Source organism: Jaculus jaculus, chromosome 6 (genome assembly GCF_020740685.1).
Source record: "Jaculus jaculus isolate mJacJac1 chromosome 6, mJacJac1.mat.Y.cur, whole genome shotgun sequence".
Taxonomy (NCBI): domain Eukaryota; kingdom Metazoa; phylum Chordata; class Mammalia; order Rodentia; family Dipodidae; genus Jaculus; species Jaculus jaculus.
In genome coordinates, this window is record NC_059107.1 from 147,060,512 (window position 1) to 147,086,759 (window position 26,248).

At 48.8% G+C, this 26,248-nt stretch overlaps 1 protein-coding gene across 2 annotated transcripts in view; it reads left to right on the top strand.

Annotated features, from left to right (window-relative positions):
* The first annotated feature begins 3,085 nt into the window (after nt 1-3,085).
* Nucleotides 3,086-26,248, top strand: part of Chst11 (carbohydrate sulfotransferase 11) — a 272,450-nt gene continuing 249,287 nt past the window's right edge. The window contains exon 1 of one of the 2 annotated variants that reach the window (XM_004650232.3): nt 3,086-3,476. In XM_004650232.3, the coding sequence (XP_004650289.1) occupies nt 3,359-3,476 (118 nt within the window). In that variant the 5' untranslated portion in view covers nt 3,086-3,358. The remainder of the gene's footprint in view (nt 3,477-26,248) is intronic. The other variant, XM_004650233.3, reaches the window with a different exon arrangement.

A 26,248-nucleotide genomic window follows, 5' to 3' on the forward strand; every position in this document is an offset into this window, starting at 1 on the left:
TACCTTTGCCTCCCGAGTGCTGGGATTAAAGCCATACGCCACCATGCCCGGCACAACCAACGTTTTTCTAGAAGGCACTATTTTGCCTCATCTGTAAAACCTACCCCTAGTGCAGCCCTTCTGAGCACCCACGGGAGGCATGTAGCAGAGGGAGGTGGAGCTCAGCTCTTTAAGCCTTTAGTTCAGGGCCGCTTTGTCACCGCAGCACAGCTTTGCCTATCTTTCCGGAACATTGGGGAAACACAAGACCGCTTTTATTATTTTATTTATTTTTTGCTGTACTGGCAACGGAACCTAGGATAGGAACAGGAAGAAAGTGATGACTTTATTTGTAGTTGGTGAGTTTACGGCCTGACAAAGGAAACAGAAATGGAACCTTTCCCCTTACCCCCAAGAACGACAGGGTCACAGGTCATTGCCACTGGCTGTGGCCATGCACTTCAGATGGGATCACCCTTAACTTCTTGGCCCAAGAGGGCAGCACCTCTCCTATACCAGTAATCCCCATAGACATCTGTGTGTGAGAGAGAGAGAGAGAGAGAGAGAAAGGGGGGGGGGAGGGGGAGAAAGAGGTAACCTGGTTCTCCAAGAAGACCTGGCTCCTGGGCACAGTGCCCTAAGGGGGGCTCCGACCTAGTGTTCACAACACAGAGGAGGAAAGGGCCAAGATTTTTGGCAGAGGAGGTCGATTCTCACCTGAGCCTTTCCCTTCTCTGCAGGTGCGGAGCCTCCCCCTTTATCTGATCGTGGGAGAGGCGAGCATGGGTGCCCGTCAAGGCTCGCCGTTCTTTTCCAGCAATGCTCCAACTCCAGCCTTCACAGCTCCCAAGGAGACACACTTCCGACTTCTCCCTTGGCCCCGAGACTCCCCAAACTGCCTTAAGTATGTCCAGGCTTTGCATTCGCTTACAGCGTGGCTTCTGCGCCGGGAGGCGAGAGCACAGCGGAGCAACGTGGCTCTAAATCCCTTGGTCTCCCTGGTCTGTAAAGACAAGCGTTAAATAAATAAGATGCTGGCAGGCTGGAGAGATGGCTTAGCGGCTAAGGCACTTGCCTGCGAAGCCTGAGGACCCTCAGGTTCAATTCCCCAGTACCCACGTAGACCAGATGCACTAGGTGGTGCATGCATCTGAAGTTCGTTTGCAGTGGCCAGAGGCCCTGGCGCACCCAGCACACCCATTCTCTCGCTCTCTTAAATAAATAAAAATATTAAAAAAAAATAAGATGCTGGTGTCCTAGGCAAAAGCTTTCTGTAAGCCCTCTTCTGGCCATGGCTCTGCAAAGAACCCCCTGCCTTGGAAGTGGTAGACCAATGTAGCTTTCACCCCCAAACTCCTATGTGGGGGAATCACTGGAGAGAGGCTTGCACTGGAGCTTGTCAACTTGGCGGACTTCAGCAAGCAGCTCTCATTCACAAGTGAGGACAGATTAATACAGTACACACGGGCTGCATAAGTCCTGTGCGGTAATTGATTGTCTCTGTAATCACAGGCAAGGCTGCTGACTTGGTGACTTTTATCTGCCACACAACTGCTGGACTGGGGGGTGGGGGGCGGGGCCCCAACTTTGGGGAAGGGAAATGCAGAAGCGTTTTCTGTTGCATGTAACCCAAGGCACGTTGTGTCTCTGTCAACTCGAGGGGGAGGATAAGGCCCATTACATTCTGAACCAGTAAGAATTTATCAAATGCCCATGCTGTGAGGGGTATATCGTTTTATTTTCTAGCTAGTTGGCCTGCAATCATGACTTAATGACAGGGGACGGAAGTTAGTCTTTACAATAGCATTGTATTCGTGTGGGATACATGCGATCTCCGCATCATTGACCCGGGTACACCTTATTGATCCCCAGCTACTCACTGTGCGGAGCTGAGCGTTTCAATCACTTTAGATACGCAGCCCAGGAAAGCAACGCCATCTTTCTCTTTACCTGCCAAGGCTAACTTGGACTGTTTTTGTTTTTTGTTTTTTTTTTTTCCCTAGCACTTTGTCGGACTTGGATGACTGAAGTGGCGTCTTCTCACTTCCTCTCCGCTAAGATCCTTAGGCGCTTTGGAGAAAGTGGAGAAAGCTCTATCCTTTGGTGACACCGGTTTCTAAATCCACAAATCCCTTTCGCTTTGAGGGACAGGGGTGAGTGAGGGTGCGTGCCAGAGACTGCCCAAGTCCCGGGGAAAGCTCGGCTGTCCCGAGAGCCTCGCCGGTTTCCCCAACCTTGTCTAGAAGCGAGCCCTCTTTAACCTCTGCAAAAAAAAAAACAAAAAACAAAAAACCCAAAAAACCCCAACAAACAAAAAACACTCCTCGAGCTGTCGTTACAAAGAAAACCCGAAACTGCCCAGATCTGACCGTAATCAAAAAGAGCACGCGCTCCCTGGGGAGGGGCTTGGGGGGGCATCACGAGGAAGGGGGGGATTTTGCATCCACGCCCCTCCCCCGCAGCCACCTCTCTCTCTCTCTCTCTCTCTCTCTCTCTCTCTCTCTCTCGTTCTGTCTGTCTGTCTCCAGACCCGGGTGGGTGGCAGCACTGAGACGATTTGATTCGTATTTTATTTTATCCCCCCCCCCCTCCGGGTTTTGTCATGGAAACGTTGACACACTCTCCAGATGGCTGCAGAGCCAGGCCGGCGACTGAGGGCTTTTGGGACCCTGCGGGAGCGCGCGGCGCACTCCGGACTCCCCGGGAAACAGCTGGACGCGACCATGTCCCGGGGAGGGGCGGGGGGAGGCGTCGCTCCGCCCCGGCGCGGCCCCGCCCCGCCCTCCGCCCTCCCCTCGCCGGGGCTTACGAGTTGCATTTCGTTAAAAAAAAAAAAAAAAAAAAAATCCAACCCCGGAATATATAGATCACTGGAGCGCAATGAAGTAGCCTTTGGAGAGAGGAGAGGAGGAGGAGGAGCGGGCCCGGAGGACAGCCACAGCCGGCCAGCGCACGCCAGCGGCGGCGGCTCCATCCCCGCTCGCTCGCGCTTCGTCCGCCCGGCCAGTCCGCGAGGAGGCAGCGGCGGCCGCCCGAGGAGCTCCGCCGAGCAGGGCGGCGGAGCCGAGCGGCGCCGAGAGCCGACGGCGACCGGCAGGAGCGCGCGGCCGCCCGGATCGCGCATCTCTCTGCACTTCCAAGACCAACTCTCACGCCTTCCACCCACCGGCCCCGGACTGGGGGTGAGCTCCGAGAACCTCCGAAGCCAGCTTGATCCGGTACCCAACCCCCCCTCCCAATCCACCTCCCGCAATCTCCCCGAGCCCGCCCAACCCGGCTCTGCACCTCCCAAGCTCCGGTCCGCGCGGCGGGGGTCTCGGCTCCCTGCGCCCCGGGCGCGCCTCCCCGACCGCCCGGTCCCCGCAGCCAGGACAAAGCCATGAAGCCGGCGCTGCTGGAAGTGATGAGGATGAATCGAATTTGCCGGATGGTGCTGGCCACTTGCTTGGGCTCCTTTATCCTGGTCATCTTCTATTTCCAAAGTATGTTGCACCCAGGTAGGGGGCGCGTTAGCGTGGTTTTGTTGGATATTTTCTTTGCTCGCTCTCTCCCTCTCTCTCTCTCTTCTGCTTCTTCCAACCTTACCTCTTCTCCCTCGGCCTCTGGGGGCTTCTGGCATCCGCTGGGTCACCGAGTTGGGATGGACGAAGAGGAAGAGGGAAGGTGTGCTTCTCCCTCCTCTTCCTCCCGGCTGGTGTCTGGAGGATGGGACCCAAGAGGGAGGAGGTCGCGTGTGTCCCCGGTTCTTTTTCTTTCTTCTTTGTGTCTCCTGTCTGTTTGCTAGGTTGGCAGGGAAAGGTAGAGGTTGTGGGAGGCTGCCGGGATGGAAGCCGGGTGTTCACGGGAAGACAACGCAACTCGGTTGCTGCTCCCGCCGAGGTCTGGGACGAGAGGCCCCGGGAGTGTGCTGCTCCGCGCGGGGGACCCGGTGCTTATTCCTGGTCGGGTGTGGGGGGGAGGTCCGGGGGCGCACGATGCACGCGCCAGCGAGGTGGCGGGTCCCTGCTGCTGACCGGAGCACCGGGCTGAGCTCCCACGTGTTCCCAACCTGGCAGCTCGGAGCAGGTGTGGGGCCCGATTGGTTGGGAGCTGCTCTTCTTGAGGCGCCGACCTTTTGCCAAACACCTCAGGGTCTAGCTCCGCAGTGACCTTGTGGCTCGTGCCCTGGGGCTTGGCTCAGCAACAACACCCTCCCCCCCCCGCACCCCACTCCAAACCATGGCCTGGGGGCTCGGAGCTCTTAGATCACCCCTTTAGGGGAAACTTTGCCCAGTTCCTGGGTCGATCATTGGGTTGCATTCCCTCCTTTTAGATTCGGAGCACTCGGACCCCCTACCCACACCCCACGTGTGGGAATAGACTCTTCTTCCGCTCCTCCGTGGGCTAGGCAGTTTCCACTTCTGCAATCAGCACCGGGGGAGGGCTGATGCTCCTTGCCTCTGAGGGGGCGCGAAGAAAAGTTTGGGACTGGGGGCGTGCTGGGGCCTGGCCTCTGCAGTTCTGCTCAGAAGCCCAACAGGTAGGACCTGCCCAGAAGGTTTCGGATCTCCCTGCCAAGAATCCCCCCAACCCCAGTTTCTCCCCTATCAGCAGACTCCTGTAGGACTCCGTTGGCACAGGAATCTTTTTTTTTTTTTTTGACTCCCCGAGTTGTCTTTTTAGAGTAGTCACAGCAATATAGTATGTTCTCCTAGTTGCTAGAAGGAAGAACGTAGAAACATTTGCTTCCAGGGAAAAGAGTGAGGCTTTTCTTTCTGACCCGCCTTCTTGTTCAGCGTGTGTCTAACACTTTCCCAGACACGGTGTCTAATTCATCCAGCCTGCAACTTGGTGGATAGCAGAGCAATAAAGCTGCTCTTTGCATCAAACAGGCAGGGCAGCTGGCTGTGGGATTCCTTGACAGCGCTGGGACAGACTGGCCCCTCTGTCCTGGGGGGCCTGGAACAGTTGTTAAGGCCGCCTGGCTGCCAAGAATATGGTCCTGTTGCTACCACAGGGAACCTCAGTAGGTCCGAGCCAGGCCCTATAAAAGATGGCTTTTGTTTGCAGCTGAATATTTTTAGTTTAATGTCAGCAAACTAGAGCGGTGTTTGTCTCCTCACCCAAACCTGTGGTTGGGAAACTTCTAAGGGAATTTAAAAATGCATTTCTGCTGGCATTCTGGGTTGCAAGCAGACAGGAGCAGACACACAGGCATCTCAGTGCCGAACTTCAGGAGCCATGGGACACCGGGCCAGACTCTCCCTAGGGAACTAGAGAAACAGGAAGGTGTGCAGATATAATGGGGCTCACACTGTTTAAACAAAGACTCCGATGACTTAGTCTAGACTCCAGAGATAGATTCAAGCCTATTCAAGTTTTGCTGGGATGGTACATGCCAGGTAATTCTCACAGAAATGCCTGGAACAAGGGTTGAGTCTCAGCCTCCAGAAGAAATGCACCTGAATTTCCCTATGCCTGTGAAATTGTCCAGCAAAATGCCACATTCGTAGATCCTGTGCAGGAACTGGGAAGTTACTTCCTAGTCAAAGAAATTTGCAACTTGTAGCTGGCACTTGGCTCACATCGTCAGCTAGGTTCACTTGCAAGTGGCCTGAGGTCTCCTTCGTGTTGCCTTTGGGAACCACAGACCCCTGTCTAGGCTTGTGCTGCGCAGCACCCCCTCTCTCTGAGAGCCTGTCTTGCTCTTGCCTTTCTGGCCCCCATCCCTCCCAGGAAATGGCATTTGTTTATAATTCACAACCTTATGAGTCTGATTTTTGTTCCTCCTTGTCCATGGCAAAGTCGACTTTCAAAATGCTGTACTGAGTGGTTGGAGAGATGGCTCAGCGGGTAAGAGCGCTTCCTGTGCAAGCACGGGGGGACCTGTGGGGGCCCGAGACCACCCGGATTCAGTCCCTTGGTACCTTCACAAACAGCTGGGCATGTGCACGTGCATCTGGTCATGGACATCTGCAACTCCATTTCTGTGGGGAGCACAGAGAATGAGAGACTCGCTGGGGCTTATGAAAATGGCAAGCTTTGGAATCAGTGAGAGGAGAGATGAGAGGGGTTCCCGACTGTATTCTCTGGCCTCTGCATGCATGCACATAGGGTGCATGTATCTGCACACACATGTATACATTCATACACCACACACACACACACGGCCACAACCACCACATTGTTTTCAATGTGGAATACAGGTAGCTTAACTAAAAGTTCTTCCTTATTTGAAACTATACACAGGCCCACAGAATCTCTCACTGTTTTCTGTTACAGAGAGGATTAAAAATATGCTTTGAATTTGATATTAACTATTTTTCTATTCTGTTTTCTTCCTCTTTTTTAAGATCTGCTGTTGATGGCAGCTGGGGCTAAATCTTTTCCTGTTTTGAATTTTAAAGTGACACAATCTTCACATCTCCAAAGGATCTCATGGCAAGGGTGGTTCATGGGTTCGTCTGGTTCTTCGAGGTTTGTTTCACTGGATCATCCTGAGAGAGGCGGAGGAGACCCTGGCATGGCCCAGACTGTCTTGCTAAAAATTTGGAGTCTTCTGGCAGGAGTTCTGAATACGTGTGGATGAGATAGAACAGTACTGCAGGGAGGAAAATAAGTTCAGGGACGGCCTCTAGCTGGCCGAGGGGTGTGAGGAGAGAGAGAATTAAGACAGCAGGCAGGAGGCTGGTGGGCTTGCCCTCTGATTCTAATCTGGAGCCCATTGTCTTTTGTACTTTTCTACTTCATAGGCTTGGGTAATTGTAAGCTTGAGTAATTGACCATCAGTTACACCACTGAGGGTTTAGTAGAAGTGAACCTTGTGAGTTAGACAGTTTTCTTTAAAGATCTTTGACCCTCTGAGTTAATAGCATTCTTAAAGAACACACACACACACACACACACACACACACACACACACACACATATTAGGTCAGGGATCTGGTGTGAGACTCCGCTGGAGTCTAGATGTTTTGCATCGTGCCCAGCACACAGTAGGTTCTCTAAAATATTTGCCGGCTGTGTGTGAAAGCAGCCGGAGTCTTGAAGCAGCCTGTGGCTCCACTTCCAGGAAGATGGCTTCAAGTCTTGCCAGAAGTGTCTGTAGTCTCTGCCACACCCCTGCCTTCCTGGAGCCCTAGTTCCCCTGAGACTTGTACCCAGTTTAAGCCCATTAAGACCAGAGCTTCCACCATGGGCCGAATGTACCGCTGCTGAGTTGTCAGATCGAAAAGGCATGGCTTGGTATCCTGCCTGGGTGCTGGGGAAGGGTGCCTTCTGTTAGTCACTGACCTGAAGAAATCAATGCACAGAGCAGACAACTTCATAGGCATGAATGACTCCTAAGTTGTTGAGATCAGGACCAAATACCTGTGGTTTCTGTATCCCTGTGAGTCTCCCCATGAATGCATCCCGTGGAAGTTAGTCCCCGTCATGAAGATGTCTGGCGTACGTACCTGCTGAAGACAGCGGGGCTTTGATGGAGTTGTGCTGTGCCATGAAAAGCCAGGAGGCCTCAGGCTGTGCTCCCTCAACCTTCCTTTTGTGCTTCTCCGTAGGATTGTGGTTTTTGTTTGAAAGCTACTGTTTGCAGAGGAGAAGCCTGCCAAGGAGAAAGCCTCTCTCTCTCTCTCTTTTCTTCCCTTTGCATTCTCTTTAACGTTCACTGTCACCTGGGATTTCTTTGCCTTGGTTGAATGTATTGAAAAATTACAGCCTGTGTTTAAAGACTTCTTGGGTTACCACCTGCAGTGTCTTTGGGCCAGGCTGAATATAAAAGGCATTTAGAAGCATAACTTTAATCTATAATTCTATTTGTAATATGTCCTTACTTTGGGAAGTTTGGGATGTACAGAGGACAAATAATTACTCACTTTTCTGTCATTCACTGGCCTTTCTTCTTTTGTTAATGTTTTTTATATTTTTATTTTCAAGGAGAGAGAGAGAGAGAGAGAGAGAGAGAATGAATGAGAATGAGAATGAGAATGGACACACCAGGGCCTCAAGCCACTGCAAACAAACTCCAGATGCATGTGCCACTCTGCATCTGGCTTTATGTGGGTATTGGAAAATCGAACTTCCTAGTCATTAGGCTTTGCAGGCAGGCACCTTAACCACTGAGCCATCTCCTGCCCAACTGGCCCTTTCCCCCTATATTATGGAATGTATACACAGACTGAGCATCCTTAATCAGAAAATCTGAAATTCAAAATGTTCCAAAAACTTCAAAAGTTTTTTTTTTTTTTTTGACGCTGTGGTACCACAAGTGGAAAATTCTACACTTGACCTGTCATGATACATCATAGTTCAGACATAGATGCAATAAAAATCTATAGAACTAAGGGGGCTGGGGAGATGGCTCAGTAAGCAAAGTGCCTTCCTTGCAAGCATGGAGACCTGCGTTAGTTGGGTCCCTAGAATTCATGTAAAAGTTCCGGGCATGGTGGCACATGCCTGTGATCACAGCCCCGGGAGGCAGAAGAGACAGATGGATCCCTGGGGCTCTGGCCAGCCAGTTACCCTAGTTGCTGAGCTCAAAGCCAGTGACAGACTCCACCTCACAACAAGGTGGATGGCATGCCTGAGGAATGATACCTGAAATTAATTTGGCCTCTGCATGCAGGCATATATCCATGCGCACCTGCACACACATGCAATCTTTTATTTTTATTTTGTTTTTTGTTTTTCCAAGGTTGTGTCTCACTGTAGTCCAGGCTGACCTGGAATTCACTATGTAGTCTCAGGGTGGCCTTGAACTCATGGCAATCCTTTTACCTCTGCCTCCTAAGTGTTGAGATTAAAGGCATGTGCCACCATGCCCAGCTGACATATGCAATCTTTCAATATGTTCAAGGCAAATGGCACACGTGGATATGCATATATAGGTGTGTACATACCACACAGGCAAGTATATATGTAATTACCATCAGGCTGTGTGAATAAAGGGAGTATAAAACAAAAGGAAATTTCATGGTTAGATCTGGCTTCACTCTCTAAGATACCTCATTATGTATAAGTGGATATACCAGAATCTGAAAACAATCTAAAATCCACAAAGTCTCTGGTCAGAAGCATTTTGGATAAGGCATACTTACCTGATAATATAGATGTATTTAAACAAAACAATAGTTGAGGTTCCTTCATGCATTTTATACCATATTCAATAAAATCTATTTTAGACAAATACATTATTCTAGTGAGTGGTTATTAAATTTAAAGACAGACGTTTGGCTACAATCTTTTAACTTTGCAGACTTGTGTCTCCACCACCACCTAGCCCTGTGCTGGGGGGGTATGATTCCAGTATCACTTATCTCTGTGTACTTGTTGCATACTTTTATTTTACACTAGACTTGTTGCTCACACACGCAATGAGTTGGAATCGTTCCAATACGCAGGGCTGTTTTTATGTCATCTATTGAAACTTCCTTTGAAAATGTGCCAGGAGGGTCTCAACTCAGGCCGCTGGGATCTGGAAACCCCATTAAGTAAGTGCAGGCTAAGACGTTTGAGCATGGGATCTTCCCTAGGAGGCTGAAATGCCCATGCCTTGGTGGAACATTTTCACAGCAGTGCAGAAACGAGGCAGTTTCTTCCCTGGTTAGAGCACAGTGGAGTCCCACGCGTGTCTTCATTCCTTACCTCCTAAAACACGAGGGGCGACAAGGAACCACAGAGTGCCTGGGTATTTGTTGAGACCTGGGTGACAGATAAGGGAATCTCTCCTCCACCAGGGTGCCTACAGTTTGTATTTGTGTGGCTGAAAGTTATGTTGCTTATGACTGGCTTTATCAGCGCAGGCATTTAACAACAGGAAATCAAAGGCTCCCAGCGCGGGCACCACCCTTTCCCTTCTTAAACCCGCGGAAGGACAGACCTCTTCTTACAAAGGTCAAGGGACAGAGGCTACCATGAAAGTCATGGCCAGCAGGCCTCTTCCGTAAGGACTCGGAGGAAAACCGGAAGTCTGCTGACTAAGCTGTTACTTTTTAGCTTTTCTCTTGAATCTTGGGGCCCAAGATTCAATGAAACCTGTCAATTAAAACCTTCAGGAATTTGTAAATGTAATACACCTTGGATCAAATTGACTGAAATGAGCAGAATTGGAGAGTTTCCCCCCCTCCCACTTCTGTTGTGTTTCAAACATCGTTCTAGGCATTTGGAGCCCAACACACATTGGCCCCATGAAACTAGAATTCAAGTGGGCTGGATGCTCTCCAAGCTAATACAGAAGTAAGTAATATATCTAGTATGTCAGATGATGTTAAGAAAAACAAATCCTGGGAGACAGTTGAGGAAGGTGAGAGACAAGGGTTGCAGTTTCACAGGTACTTAGGGAATGTCATTGATAATATGAGATTGTACACCCGAGACCTGCAGGAAATGAAGGAATTAGCCGTCCATCCATCCCAGGAAGTGTGTTTCAGACAGGGAGCAGATTGAGGCCACATCTGGTCCTTGAGTGGGACCTTGTCTGACAGGTTACTCAGTACCAGCAACAGAAGGCGGGGAGCGGGGGGAAGCCAAGGGGAGTGCTATCACTGCGTGGACGCCGGCCTTGAAGCCTGGAGCTCTGGGGAAGGGGAGGCAGGGACCGAGCGTGGCTGTGGCGAAGTGGGATTGAGAATGAGGCCTCTCACGTGCACGCTGATTGGTGTGTGGGTGTGCCTGTCTGTGTGTTCAGGTACTTGTTAATGTGCACGTGCGTGCACCTGTGTGTGGAGGTCAGAGGATACCCTCAGGTGACATCATCAGGAATTCTGTGCACCTCTTTTGGAGACAGGGTCTCTCATTGGCCTGGACTGGACTGGCTGTTTGTTTGGTGAGCCTCAGGAATCCTCCCGTCTCCAGCTCCCCAGCACTGGGGTTACAGGGGCATCAGCACCTTCCCCAGTGTTTTTTATGTGGGAATCAAATTTAGACCCCCGTGCTTGAGACAATCTCTAAACCACCAAGCTTTGCCCCCAGCCCACACTGGCATGTTTACCTGTGGGTGGTGACTGCGCCCTTTTTCAAGGTGTTCACCACGTCACTCTCACCCTCTCCACACACAACTAGACCATTTCCACGATCAGTTTTTAAAAATATTTTAGTTATTTTCTATTTATTTATTTGAGAGAGAGATAGAAATAGGCAGATAGAGAGAGAGAGAGAGAGAGAGAGAGAGAGAACAGGCTCGCCAGGGCTTCCAGCCTCTGCAAATGAACTCCAGGTGCATGTGCCTCCTTGTGCATCTGGCTTACATGGGTCCTGGGGAATTGAACCTGGGTCCTTAGGCTTTGCAAGCAAGTGCCTTAACCACTAAGCCATCTCTCCAGCCCCCATGATCAGTTTTTTTTTTTTTTGTTTGTTTTTCAAGGTAGGGTTTCACTCTAGCCCAGGCTGACCTGGAATTCACTATGGAGTCTCAGGGTGGCCTTGAACTCACGGTGTTCCTCCTACCTCTGCCTCCCGAGTGCTGGGATTAAAGGTGTGCGCCACCATGCCCGGCATCATGATCAGTTTTTTTTTTTTTTTTTAAAGGCAGTAACATACAAAGTGTCTTCTACAGAATCAAAACACCCATGGCCCATACAGGCTTTATATTAGGTACTCCATAAAATAACCGAGATTCAATGGTCTGATGATTTGGGAGTGGAAGGCCTACGTCCAAGTCTGGGTCTCCCGCTTCCTGTTCCTGTGAATTACCGTGTTGTATGTCACCCTTGTTCCCTCCCCCATTTTAGTGCTGATGACGTTTGACCGTTACAATCAGTGGCATCGAAATATCGCACTGACCTTTAATAAGCAGTCTCTTCCTTCTCAGTGGGACGTGAACTGGCAGTGCCCTGCATAGCTGATACCCTCCGAGCCCACCTCTGCAGATTGTGACGGTATTTCTTGTAAACCATAGCATGCTCCCTGACTTCAGTAAGGGCACAAGAAAAGGCATTTCTTGGGCTGGAGAGATGGCTTAGCGGTTAAGCGCTTGCCTATGAAGCCTAAGGACCCCGGCTCAAGGCTCAATTCCCCAGGACCCACGTTAGCCAGATGCACAAGGGGGCACACACGTCTGGAATTCGTTTGCAGTGGCTGGAGGCCCTGGCATGCCCATTCTCTCTCTCTGTCTACCTCTTTCTCTCTCTGTCTGCCACTCTCAAATAAACAAATAAAATTAAAGAAAAAAAAAAAAGAAAAGGCATTTCTGGAAGGTTCAGGCTCTAGTGAGGGTGCAGAAATGCCAGGCTAGCCTGACCATCTGCTCCTTCAGGCCTCACCGGTGAGCAGCCTGCCGAAGCTTCCCCAGTTGTTCTCGCCCGCTATTTTCAGATCCCTCGGCCTTGTCATTAGGATCTCTTTTTGATTAATGATAAGGTTGGTTAAGAGGGCAAGCGGCAAAGGAAGGGAAATAAGTTATTAAACTTGGGGCTCCAACCAGACAGTTCAAATAGAAATAAACAAAGAAATTTCCCCACGTGAGCCCCTGGCCCGTGCAGTATGTCCGCTCTGGCTTTTTAAGTGTATTGCATTTTTCTTTTCACTTGTACATCTTCCCCAGCTGACTTGTCAGGGCAGGGCTCCTGCTGTGGTCGTCCTTACAGCCTCTGAGCCTGTCCCAGAGGGGCTTAGGGAGCATTTAAAGAGTGAGTAAGTGACTCTCAAAGACTTCTTCAACCTGTCACTGCCAAGGAGCACACTCAGAACCGACGGGGAAGAGTCAGGCGGAATTGTCGCGACCAAGCAGCTTCTGGTGTGGTCTGGTCTGGGATCTCCCAGTCTCTTTGCTCTTGTTCTATTACAGTGCAAGGCAGACCATAGTGTTCAACAGAGAGGTGTTAACTGAAGGCCGTGTGGGGCTTTGAAGTTGGCCAGAGGCACAGGGCCGGGAGCAGTATATGTAGTAATTTATAAACAGATGCATATTGGTTGCTCAAAGACCTTGGTTCTCCAGGATTGTTACTCTCAACTGTCTGAAACCATTTGTGGACCTCAAAACTAAACCAGTGACAAAGCTGGGAGTGGATCCTGTAATGCTGTCCCCCAAACCCTTTGGGTCCCAACACTGTGTTTGGCTGCAGAAAAATGCCCACAGGTGGGAAGACGGCTTCTGTTCACGTTAGCTTTTTACATTTTGAGTGATTGCCACTGTTTGGAGGTGCTGGGGAGTCATAACCCATAACCTTAGCTCCAAACAAGTGTGGGAAGTACAGTTTTTTTAAATTATTTATTTATTTATTTGAGAGCGACAGACACAGAGAGAAAGACAGATAGAGGGAGAGAGAGAGAATGGGTGCGCCAGGGCTTCCAGCCTCTGCAAACGAACTCCAGACGCGTGCGCCCCCTTGTGCATCTGGCTAACGTGGGACCTGGGGAACCGAGCCTCGAACTGGGGTCCTTAGGCTTCACAGGCAAGCATTTAACCGCTAAGCCATCTCTCCAGCCCGGAAGTACAGTTTTAAAATGGCCAGCCTCTACAGTCTAGAACTTTGTAGAAGGAGGGTAGAACAAGAGATGATCACAAGTCCACAGGACTTACCAGTGTACCCTGTGGGTCAAATATTTGAGCAGCCATCCCCAATAAGTTTTATTTAGGAGTAATTTATACACACCACTATACCGTCCTGTCCTTTCTAGCTACAGCTCATAAACCCACATGTTCATTATGTGTGGATAATTCTGCTGGTTGACTCTGTCATTCATCTGTTGGATCTATTGTTCTTTTCACATTATAATGTGCACTGCCATAGTCTGGTCCCCAGAGAGAGGATGCCACTTTCTTGTGAGCCTCGTTATGAATTTAGCTCCCAGCAGTGGCTGCTGGGCTGAGATCTCAAAGCCGTGTTCCATTCTGTGAGGGTTGGGCTCCTTCAAGCACACCGCAGCGTCCGCCCATCCCCTTAGGATTCTCCTGTACCTGGCACTCCGCTGAAATATGCTCAGAATAGGGAATTATGTAGTTGGCCACTGTTGTTTCTACCTGGTGGCTGTGTCTCACCTGACCCACCGGATACCTGCCCCAGTGTCGTAACAGCATGTGCCCTGAAGTGACAGGTTAGACTGGGATGTCTCCACAGTTTCACTTTTTTTTTTTTTATTATTAATTTGAGAGAGAGGCAAGTGCCTTAACTGCTAAGCCGTCTTTCAGGCCTTAAGTTGTTCTCTCAACATTAGTTGATTTTTCTCCCCTCTCTTTCCCTCCCTCATTCCTTCCCTCCCTCTCTGTTCTTCCTCCCTCCCTCCCTCCCTCCCTCTCTCTCTCTCTCTCTCTCTCTCTCTTTCGTGAGCATATGTTGTGAGTATGGGTGGGTGTGTCATGGTGTGGAGATCAGAGAACAGCTTTCAGGAGTAAGGGTACTTTCTGTCTCCTCTGCGGCAGGGCCTCTCATTGTTCCGTTTTTGCTGCTCCATTTGCCAGGCTGGCTGGTCCCCAATCTTCTGAGAGGTTCTCCTGTCACCACCTTGTATCTCTTCACTACTGTGCTGGGGTTACAGAAGCTTCCTGTTACTCTGGCTTTTACATGGGGTCTGGGGATCTGAACTCAGGTACTTGCCCTTATACAGCAAGCACTTTATCCACCAAACTATACCTTTATAGTGTAAAAAGGTTTCTGAGACAGGCTCTCACTCTGTACCCTAGGCCAGTCTCGAACCCAGTAGGTAACCCAGGCTGACCTCAAACTTGTGATTGTCCTGTCTCTGCCTGCTGAGTACTGGGATTATAGGTGTCTGCCACCACACCTGGCTTCATTTCTTAGATTACATAAAAATGGAAGGTCGAGCTGGTGAGATTTCTCAGTGGTTAAGGCACTTGCCTGCGAAACTTAACAACTTGGGTTAGATTCCCCAGTACCCACGTAAAGCCAGATGCACAAAGTGGCACATGCTTCTAGAGTTTGCAGTGGCTGAAGGCCCTGGTATTCCCATTCTCTCTCTCTCTGCAAATAGATAAATAAATTAAATATTAAACAAAAATGGAAGATCTAGTGGCTTCTTTTCAGACCCTTTTGGGGTTCAGTGTCCCCTGAACTTGTCTTGATAGCTAGTAATTGTTGGATGTGCCCTGTCGCCCTGTGTGAATTCAGCACTGTGGAGGGTCAGTTTGGTTTTAGTCGAACAGCATGGGAAGGGGCTGCTGTTTCCGACACCACAGGCCTCAGCTGTTCTGAGATAGATATGGACTGAGATAGAGAAAAGTCCAGGCCCTTTCTCATTCTCTTGCTTGAGTGGTTGTCGTAAAAGCTTTGGGGAAGAAAACCCACCACGCTTTCTGGTTAAAGCTGGTCATTTCAGAGAATCTCAGAGGAGGGATTGCATTTCTTGCACACTGACATATCTTACCCTTAGTACACAGTGTGTGATCACTTGCTGCATTGCGCAGGGCCCCGAATTTGGAGTCTAGTGGCAAGTCTTCGGGCCTTGATGCTGCCTCGTGTCCATCCGACATGATAGAAGATATTTTTTTGTTGTTGTTGTTGCACGTTTACCGAGATCCACTGTTTCAAGTGCTGGGGACAAAGAGACAAAACTGCTTGTCCTCACGGCACGTAAACCTAGCAGGGGAGATGCAATAGCAGGTGTATGTTTCCAGGTTATGTTTGATGATGACGAATGCTGTGAAGAAAACAATAAAGCAAGGAGAGACCTGCAGCAGGGGACAGTTCGCAGGTTTAAACAGGGATGCAGGGCAGGCCTCTCAGAGAAGTTAGCGGGAAGCTCGAAAGGGACTTATTGATGGAAGGGGTAAGCTGATGGAATAGTAAAGATACTTATTCATGGCAGGCTGGCTTTGTCCAGGCGCTTGCTATATATATTATTCTTCACAGGACTCTTGAGGCACACGCTGTTACTGTCACCATTTTACAGAAGAGGAGACAGACCCATAACATCACACTGCCCAAGACCCCACGGAGAGAAATGGATGGACTTAGAACGACACCAGTCTTGTCGGATCTCATGTTAGTTGATCTGAGTACCTAGTTGGGGCTTGTCATTGGGGGTTTCTCCTTACGTCCACCCAAGGATTGATGAGAACTTTTGGAACTTAGAGGTGTGGGGGGTCATTTCCGCCCATCAGTCATTCTGCCAAGTGCTAATAATACACATCCCGAGCAGTGCCTCACGGCTCTGTGTGTAAACGGCACCTGGCATAGTAGCTGCTTACGTCGTGACTTGGGCAAGTGTCCAGCACACGGTAGGAATGTCACGATTGATGGAACGAGTGACCGGATGCAGGTGACACGTTGAGATTTGGCCCCCTCACTTGTCCTCTGGGTGGTGTGACAACCACAACACGGAGAAGTGGGTATGGAAACGGAATGCTCGTATTGATATGGTAACTGCACCGTGGTTCTTCATTCTAAGAGTTTCATCCTCATGTCTTCAATGGTGCTTTTGCATTTCACCCTATTGGAAATCTGAGCAAATTCTCATCCATTTCACATGCATCCCACTGTAAGATTTTTAGAAATATTTTATTAGTTTTTGTTCTGTTTATTTTTATTTACTTATTTGAGAGCGACAGACAGAGAAAGAGGGAGAGAGAAAGAGAAAGAGAATGGGCACATCAGGGCCTCCAGCCACTGAAAACGAATTCCAGATGCATGCACCCCCTTGTGCATCTGGCTAATGTGGGTCCTGGAGAATTGAGCCTTGAACTGGGTCCTTTCCTTAGGCTTTACAGGCAAGTGCTTAACTGCTAAGCCATCTCTCCAGCCCTAAAAATATTTTATTTTTATTTAAGACAGGGAAAGAGTCAGAAGGAGGAGAGCGAGACCGAGAGCGAGAGCGAGCGAGAGAGAGAAGGAATGGGCACACCAGGGCTTCCAGCCACTGCAAATGAACTCCAGATGCATGCACTGGCTTATGGGTACTGGGGAATCGAACCGAGGTCCTTTGGCTTTGCAGGCAAGCGCCTTAACCACTAAGCCATCTCTCCAGCCCCCCACTGTAAGATTTACTGAAAGGTTTCAATCTCTAGACTCCTAGGAAAACCTTTCTGGAAGTTCTGGCTGTCTGTCTTCTATACTAACTGGCTCATCTCCAGGCCAATGCTAAAGCTTAGTTCTGCCTCTGTGGAACTTTTTGCAAAAGTATTTATATTTGGTCAAAAAAAAATAACATTGTGGTTTTATGCTGCATGCAAAGGCCGTAGCTCTTTCCCCAATTATGCACACAGTGACTGTTCAGGTTGCCAATTAGCTTCGAAAAGTGACGCTTGAAAAAGAACACCCCACAGGGCCTCAGCCCCTGCCACCCTGAAGCTGGACTCTGAGGAGAGGTAAAGGCAGCCATTTCAGAAGAGTGCTGGAAACCAGGCGTGGTAGCACATCCTTAAATCCCAGCACTTGGGAGGCAGAGGTAGAAGCATCAATATGAGTTCAAGGCCAGCCTGAGACTACACAGTGAATTCCAGGTCAGCCTGGGCTAGAGTGAGACCTTACCTCAAAAAAACCACACCAAAAAAAAAAAAAAAAAATCAATATTTTGGGCTGGGAGAGATGGCTTAGTGGTTTAAGGTGCTTGCCTAGAAATCATAAAGACCTACATTCGATTCCCCAGTACCCACGTAACCAGATGCAGAAGGTGGCACATTCGTCTGGAGTTGGTTTGCAGTAGCTAGAGGCCCTGGCACACCCAGTCTGTCTTTCTCTCTGCCTGTCTTTCTTCCTCAAATAAATAAATAAACAAAATTTAAAATTAAAATTTTACTTTTTAGTATTGACAATGTATTTGATAATTTCCCCCCTCACTTTCCCCATCACAACTCCTCTCTCCATCATATCCCCTCCCCTTCTCAATCAGTCTCTTTTTTATTTTGATGTTATCTTTTCCTCCTATTATGATGGTTTTCTGTAGGTAGTGTCAGGCACTGTGAGGTCATGGATAATCCAGGTCATTTTGTATCTGGAGGATCACGTTGTAAGGAGTCCTACCCTTCCTTTAGCTCTTACATTATTTCTGCCACCTCTTCTGCAATGGACCCTGAGCCTTGGACAGTGTGATGGAGATGTTTCAGTGCTGAGCACTCCTCTGTCACCTCTCAGCACCATGGTGCATTTTGAGTCATCCCAAGGTCACTGCTATCTGAAAAGAGAAGCTTCTCTCACCAAAAGTGAGAATAGCATTAATATGTGGTTATGAATATTGAGAGAAGTGCTTACTGGGCAGTTTGATGAGTATAACATATACATTTAGCCAGACACCAGCCTACATTACACTCTGGGGCTCATGACTTCCCCTTACATAGGCTTTCAGTATCAGGGATGTATTTCCTCCCATGGAGCAGGCTTCCAATCCAATTAGAGAGCGGGTTGTTTCTCCATAACAGACGTGTATTGCACCCCTTGGCTCATTTGGCCTGGGTGGCCCAACATAAGGCTTGCAACGTCCACTGTTGTTTACCTCCACTGATGACTTCTTTCTCTCCCATGGAGCTGCCTGCAGCTTAGCTTTTTTCCAACTTTCTGTCAGCTGGTCTACATGGAGGAGGTTTTCAGCTCAGCTCCATCATGATTTCTCAGTGACCTTGCAGCCCAAGTATGTGGAGTCTTCAGCAACAGGGTCTTATTATCTATTCCTGGTGGGAAAACAAGAGCCTTGGCAATGGCCTGTAGTGTTTTGGGGGCATCAGTGACCTCCCTGGCCAGCAACTCACTGGGAGGTATCCCATCCTTGGCATTGAAAATTTTCTAGTAACAATCTGTGGCTTCGATGTGTACCGATGTCCAAAAAAGCAGTTCCCGTATGACTTGTTCATACCCTCTTAGATTTTGATTAGCCCTCCCCCACCCTTCCAAATATTCTTTTTATTTTTTTTTAAGAACAGTGCTTGTGTCATGGTGGCCCCCACGCTGGCAGCTGTTAGGTGGGTTTGCATGGCTTGTGGCACAGGACAGGGCTGGCTGGGGTGGGCTTGCGTGGCTCATGGCATGAGACGGAGCTGGCTAGCCTTTGAATTCTCCACTCTGTCCTGAGGAGGACTTCACAGACCAGTGATCCCCACTCCTTCACTGTGGGAGTCATGGAGCTTGCTGTGTGGATGGATGGAATTCACAGCTGCACCCATGCTCTGTCCTTGCCATTGTCACCAGACCAAATGCCTAACACTAGGCTAAAAGACTCTAACTCTGACTTGGGCCATGCCCTGCGTTCTCCAGCCCAAGGCTACGGGTGAATTTGCCACACATCCTGCTGGGCTGCTCAATTCCCAGAAGCTGGGGAGAGTCTGTCAGCATTCTCAATTCTGTACAGGCCAAAAAAGGCTTTGTTCCAGGCCTGTAGCCCTCTTGCTAGCCCAGGAGCCCTCCTGTTAGTGAGTCAGACCTTAGATTTTCAACTGTGGCCAGTTTGGCCCCTCCCTTTTTGCCCCAGGGTCCGTACCTGGAGGGATCTGGGTTGCCCTAGCTGTAGAGACTTTGCTGTTGACATCTGGGTAGAGGCCAGAGGCGCTGCTCCATAGCCTACGCTGCACAAGCGCTCTCCCCACCAACAAAGAACAGTCCAGCTTAAGACACCCGAAGTTAAGGGCCGGGGATGTAACTCAGAGGTACAGGGCTTGACTAGCATGCATAAAACCCTGGGTTGATTCACAGCTCTTCATAGATATACCTATATGTACACACGCGTCAGTGGGTGTGAAGGTGATAAACCCTTCTTTTTACATTTTGCTAATGCTTAAAAATGACACTAGTAACAATGGTCACTTCATAAGTATTTGCTGCGTATCAGACAGCATGCCGGCTCTGTCCTGTGTCACCGTATTTATTCTTTCCCACAGCCTTGTGAGGTAGGCACCTGGCAAACCTATTGTGAGATGGGGAAACTGAGGCCTGGTGGAGTTCAGGAGCCCGCCTACCTGGAAAGCTGGAACAGGATCTGGGCTTAAGGCTGACTGTCTCCAAAGTACTTGTCACCTCACTGTAGGTCCCGGCTGCTTGGTCTTGGCCTCGGCTAATTAGGTGAAGAGCTGATTCTTTCTTTTCTTTTTTTTTTGAAATTTTATTTATTTATTTATTTATTTATTTATTTATTTATTTGAGAGCGACAGACACAGAGAGAAAGACAGATAGAGGGAGAGAGAGAGAATGGGCGCGCCAGGGCTTCCAGCCTCTGCAAACGAACTCCAGACGCGTGCGCCCCCTTGTGCATCTGGCTAACGTGGGACCTGGGGAACCGAGCCTCGAACTGGGGTCCTTAGGCTTCACAGGCAAGCGCTTAACCACTAAGCCATCTCTCCAGCCCAGCTGATTATTTCTTAAGGGCCCAAGCTCAGCTGTGGGCTGAGGCAGTGAGAGGGCTGTCAGCCCTCTTCTCTCCTTACCCTTCACTATGTCCCTGGGGAGCTTAGCCCCCAGGGGCTAGAGCCGCTGTTTGTGGTCAGGTGTCTGTCATCTCTCATCAACTTGGATGTGTCCCAAGGTCCGAACCCAATTCATATGTTACCTCCTAAAACCTCATCCCCTGCCCGCCTCTTGCTCAGAGCTGGGGGGAGTTAGGTGGCCCTCTTTGCATGACACTTGCAAAGTGTCATTACAGGGGCTGTGTGCTGGCTCTTGCAGGCTGTTGCTATATTTCTTAGAGTATCCCAACATTTAGAATAGAGCCGGGTGCTGGCCTGGTGGCTCATGCTTGTGATCCTAGCATTCAGGAGGCTCAGGCAGGAGGATTGCTAAGAGTTTGAGGCCAGCTTGGATTATTACATACTTAGGTCTAGGCTAGCCTGGGTTATATACAGAGTGAGACTTTTGGCTTGAAAACAGCAAAACTAAGCTAGAAGCTGGGTGTGGTGATATAAACATGATCCCAGCACTGTGGAGCTGAAGGCAGGAAGATCAGGAGCTCAAGGTACACACTGAGTAAAATCCTGTTTTAAACCCTTCCTCCAAAAATAATAAAAAAAAGACAAAAAAAAAAATCTACCCCCCAAACAAAAGAATAGAGCCTGATACATAGTAAACTTTGTTGAAAGGACTAGTATATGGATGATAATTGAAAATTATTGGGTTGAAGATGGACTACTTGTTTAGCATGTGCAAGATTCTGGGGTTGAGACCCAGCATTGGGGAGGAGGACGAGGAGGCCCCTTATGATTGCAGGAATGGAATTTTCATTGCCCATTTGGTTTTTCAGTTTGATTCTACAGAGAGCCAAATCAACAACCATCTCAAGGCCATGACCAGATGTTGATACAGCCAGGAAGTGAACAACTGTCCCCATTGTAGTCATTGTCAAGTGGTTAGTGCTTCCCAGGAAGCAATCTGTGATTCTGCCATGGAGGGGTGTCTGTCTAATAGCAGTACGCAGCTGGTCATGCAGGCAAGTACATTTTCTTGTAGCCCCATTATAAAAAGTGTAAAGAGGGGCTGGAGAAATGGCTTAGCAGTTAAGGCGCTTTCCTGCAAAGCCGAAAGGACCACGGTTCGATTCCCCAGGACCCACATAAGCCACACACACAGGGTGGCACATGCTTCTGGAGTTCGTTTATAGTGGCTGGAGGCCTTGGCATGCCTATTCTCTCTCTGCCTCTCTTTCAAATAAATAAATAAATAAATAAATAAATGTGAAAATAAACAAGTGGAATTGGTATGGTAAACATTACAACAGATAATCAATATTCAGTTTTACAAGTCTTCAGCGTTCCCATGTATGCTTTGCACTTGTCCCCGCGACCACACGGGACTGGTGGCTGCTGGAACAGGTAGGGTATCCGCTCAGGGAGAGAGGACTTCCTGCACTGGAAGAGCTCGGGCTGAGTTTGTCCCTTCTGTCTCCTCTTGTTTTATTAATTTATTTTTTTGGTTTTTCGAGGTAGGGTCTCACTGTAGCCCAGGCTGACCTGGAATTCACTATGGAGTCTCAGGCTGGCCTCGAACTCACAGTGATCCTCCTACTTCTGCCTCCCGAGTGCTGCGATTAAAGGCGTGCGCTGCCACGCCCGGCTCTGTTCTCCTCTTTTGTCAAGGGGATGTTGTCCCCCCTGTGTTTTAGCTCTTGCCTTTCTTTGGGGAGAATATCGCAGGTCTGGGGATTTAGTGGGTTAAGTAGGAGATAGTGGTTGTGGGGTTGTGTATGTACCCTTAAAGCCACTTCAGCCTATAAGGAACCTTCAAAGCTTAGTTCATCAGTGACTCCCTGAGGATTGCCTCTCCCATCGAGGCACCCCTCTTCAAATCGAGGCAGCAGAGGCAGGAGAACTTGGGGGGGCTTTACAGTGCTCGAGTAAGCAAAGCCCGGCCCTAGGGAGATTCGCCCTCTTGGGTTGGAAAGATGCATGCAGGGTCAGCTATCAAGGGGGCAGATGGGACTGATGGCTACCAAGAGTGACAGATTGCCCTGAAAGGAGGGATGAAGGACAGGTTTTGACAGGGGAAGGAGGAGAGGAAAGACATTCCAGGCGAGGCCATCTGCCCAAGCACGGGAGTGAGGCAGTAAGGAGAGTGATGTCTGGGGACACTGAGGCAGGATGTGGGAGGTGGGTTGGCAATGCCCCCCCCTCATGGGCCCTTGGTGCTCTCATGTTTAAATTTTATCCTTGCGCCTTAGGTTTAGAGTGTCCCATATTTTAGATGGTGAAAACTCTCTTATTTCATCACAAAGGCAGAATTTTCAAACCCAGCTTCTCAAAGTGAACTTGGGACCATTTTTGGCATGGTTTCTGCTATCATCGTTGGGTGGGAGGAACGATTATTTGTGAATGTAGAAAGTCCGCGGCAAGAAGTAGTTTAAAAGGCACTCTTTGGCTGGATTTGAGACTCTACTGTTTGCAAAATTATAGGCTCTGGAGGTTAAGTTTCAGTCTCTCAGTTGCTAATGGTGCCCCAGGTTCACTCTCAGAGGGCCCTGGGAGAAGTGGCAAGAGAGGGCGAGTGGATATGTGCGCCCAGGGAGAATTGCTCGCTGAGCTGAGCTCATGGCATGGCTGGGCTCAGGTTGCAGCTCTGGGCTGCCCTGGAGAAGCATGGTGCGGAATAGGGCTGTGGGAGCCAAGGCTTTTCCCTCCCCTGGGGCCCCAGAGTGGGGGGTCTGATCTCCTTATACCTCTGTAGGATACCTCCCCTGTGACTTTTATAGCTCCTGGTCAGACTGACACTAGACGTGGACTCGCACCTCTGGTTTTTGGAATCACTATGGGGCACTGGAGCTGAAGGTTCCCTTTCTTTTTTTTTAATTAATTAATTTATTTGAGAGTGACAGAGAGAGAAAGAGGCAGAGAGAGAGAGAGAGAGAGAGAGGGAGGGAGAGAATGAGCACGCCAGGGCCTCCAACCACTGCAAACGAACTCCAGACGCTTGCACCCCCTTATGCATCTGGCTAACATGGGTCCTGGGGAATGGAGCCTCAAACCGGGGTCCTTATACTTCACAGGCAAGCGCTTAACCGCTAAGCCATCTCTCCAGCCCTGAAGGTTCCCTTTCTTATCCCTGTCTGATGTGACACTGTGGACATGTAGCCTGGAACTGGTTTCCTAATATAGGGATCTCACCAGCTTGGACCCTCACTTTAAAAAAAAGTATTTTATTTACTTATTTATTTATTTGAGAGAAAGAGAGAGAGAGAGAAGGGGGGATATGAATGGGCACACCAGGGCCTCCAGCCACTGCAAATGAACTCCAGATGCATGCACCACCATGTGCATATGGCTTACATGGGTCCTGGTGAATCGAACTGGGATTCTTTGGCTTTGCAGGCAAACACCTGAACCGCTACACCATCTCTCCAGTCCAACCCTCACTAATTTCCCACTAATTCCCTCTCTCACCTTCACCATCGCAGGGAAGAAATATTCCCAATGCTTAATTTTTAAAAAGTAAAGCAGCATTATCATTGTTGCAGACGAAGCATTTAAGGGGACATATGCATGGAGAGGCAAGAGGAAGGTAAATTTGGGTTTATACTTGCAAACTGGGATTTTGAGTGCTAGAAGGACTCAATAAGGAAGTACTCATGTTAGCCTTGGCATTGGAATTTAGATTATTTTGAAAATGGAAGAATTAGTGAAATTCTTTAAGAGCCAAGGTTCTGCTGCATGTGGGGCTCTGCGTATAATTTTAATGTTCAGAAATGGAAATGCAGGTTTGAAACCAGAAACTGAGCAGGTAATCTCTTAGTCACTTGGCATGAAACAGCTTTTGTTGAGAAGAGTGTGAGCCACCATCCAAAAGACAATTATGGACTTAAAAAAAATATTAGCCACACAACTGGGGATGTAGCTCAATGGTAGAATATTTGGCTAGCATGCACAAGGCCCTGGGTTTGAGACCCAGCACTTCCAAAACTCAGCCAGGAGTGGTGACCTAGGTTTCAGAATGGTGCGATCCATTTCATCCCAGAAGGGACAGCGCGGGCTGTTCCCTGTAAAAGCAAATTGAGATTTACCCGACAATGCAGGTCCCATTGTAAGCGTCTTCCAAGATGTGGAGGACGTTGCCATCGGGAGGTCACAGTGACATCTCTCCTTTATTTTCCTAGGAGAGGAACATGGGACGGCTTAGAGTTGCTCTGAGTGTTTAATCTGTTCTGCAGCCCTGCAGGAAAAGGGGTGCTGTGGAAAGGACAGTGGCTGGGGTGTCGTCAGAGAACTAGGGTTCTTGCCCTTGCTCTTGGCAGTTTTTAAACTCCCTCCAAGCCCACAGAATCCAGAGCAGATAAGGTTAGGGGAGAAGTCCTTGGAGGGAATAGGGAGTCTCCCCCCCCCCGAATGGATGGAATCAGCATGTATATATTATAGTGTCTTTCTCATGTTTTGGAGTTCCGAGTAAAATTTTGTGCAAAGAAAGCATGTCAAGGCAAAAAAAAAAAAAAAAAATGACATTCTTAAAATTGACGGCTCAGGCTATTTCTTTGGTCTCTTCCCAACTCAGATCTTAACAGTTCTTAGCACCGATGCTGGTTTCCAGGTTTCCAGGAGAGATTATTAGTAATTAAAATGAAGAATTGCTGTTAATATAGTATGAACAGACTGACATCAGTCTGCTGCCTGCATCCAGCATCCATATCGACCAGACATTGACCTGGCTAAAGAGACCGATCCAAGAGTAGTCAGCGTTGGTCCCTGCGTGCAGATCTTTCAGCTTAACCAGTGGTAACAGATGCAGAAGTGGGAGCTGGGGATGCCTACAAGAAGAGGAGTAGTTAGTTTAGGGGAGCTCCGGGAACTCTGCAGAGGAAGGAAGGTTTGGGCTGGACTTTGGTCCTATTGAATGCTTAGTGTATGTGCCAGGGGCCTTCCGAAGGTTAGGGGGACAGCCAGGGTGAGATACACAGACCTCTGTGTTAGTGGAGCTGACTTTTTTTTTTTTTGGTGTAGAATTTATCCACTGTGTTGGCCGCACCATGAGCTCCCTCTCTGCCATCCATCTCTTTGTCTGCCTTACAATGCCTCAAATAAAGCAATTTGGTGTGGGCATATATTTTTTAATTATGAAAGGAGTTCAAATGTAGTATAGAGAATTTTGAAATAGAAAAAGGATCTGCTTCCCAAGGCATCATTTTTGACCCCTGTCACCCAGAAACAATGCGGCCACCTTGTGGTCTATTTTCCTATGCAACATATAGTTCCAAAGGATGGAATCAGCATGTATATATTATAGTGTCTTGCTTTTGCCACTTAATACTGAAACATGGACTTTCTGCTCATGACATTGACTTTTCTTTGAAAACGCCATATTATTCCATTATAATAGATACATTTTGGTCGTCTCTTGTTGAACAGTTTTTTTTTTTTTTAAAGATTTCTCTTTTACAAAGTGCCATGATACCTTTTGTATATAAATCTTTGAGTCTCTCCTCTTTTTTTCTTTTAATTGGTTTTCTGAAGTAGGGCCTCACTCTAGCCCAGGCTGACCTGGAATTCACTATGTAGTCTCAGGCTGACCTCTAACTCACGGCAATCCTCCTACCTCTGCCCCCCAAGTGCTGGGATTAAAGGCGTGAACCACCACACCCTGCCCTCTTCCTCTGTTATTTATTTATTTATTTTTGTCTGCATGCTGGGGTTTGAACCCAAGGCCTTGTGTATGTCTGACAAGTGCTGGACCATCTTGTCTGCGCCTCCCAGCCCTGAGTCTCTCAGTGCTTCCCTCAAAGACCTACTCATGAGAATGTACAGGTTAACATACTTTGGCAGGGCCTTGGTAAATGTAGCCAAGTTGTTTTCTAGGAGGTTGTATGAATTTATGTTCCCGCTACAGTGTGTGAACATGTCTTACTGTGCCCTGTACAGTTTAATTGGGATGCTGTCACTTTTCTTGTGGGGAGTGGGTTTCAAGGTAGGGTCTCACTCTAGCCCACACTGACCTGGAATTCACCATGT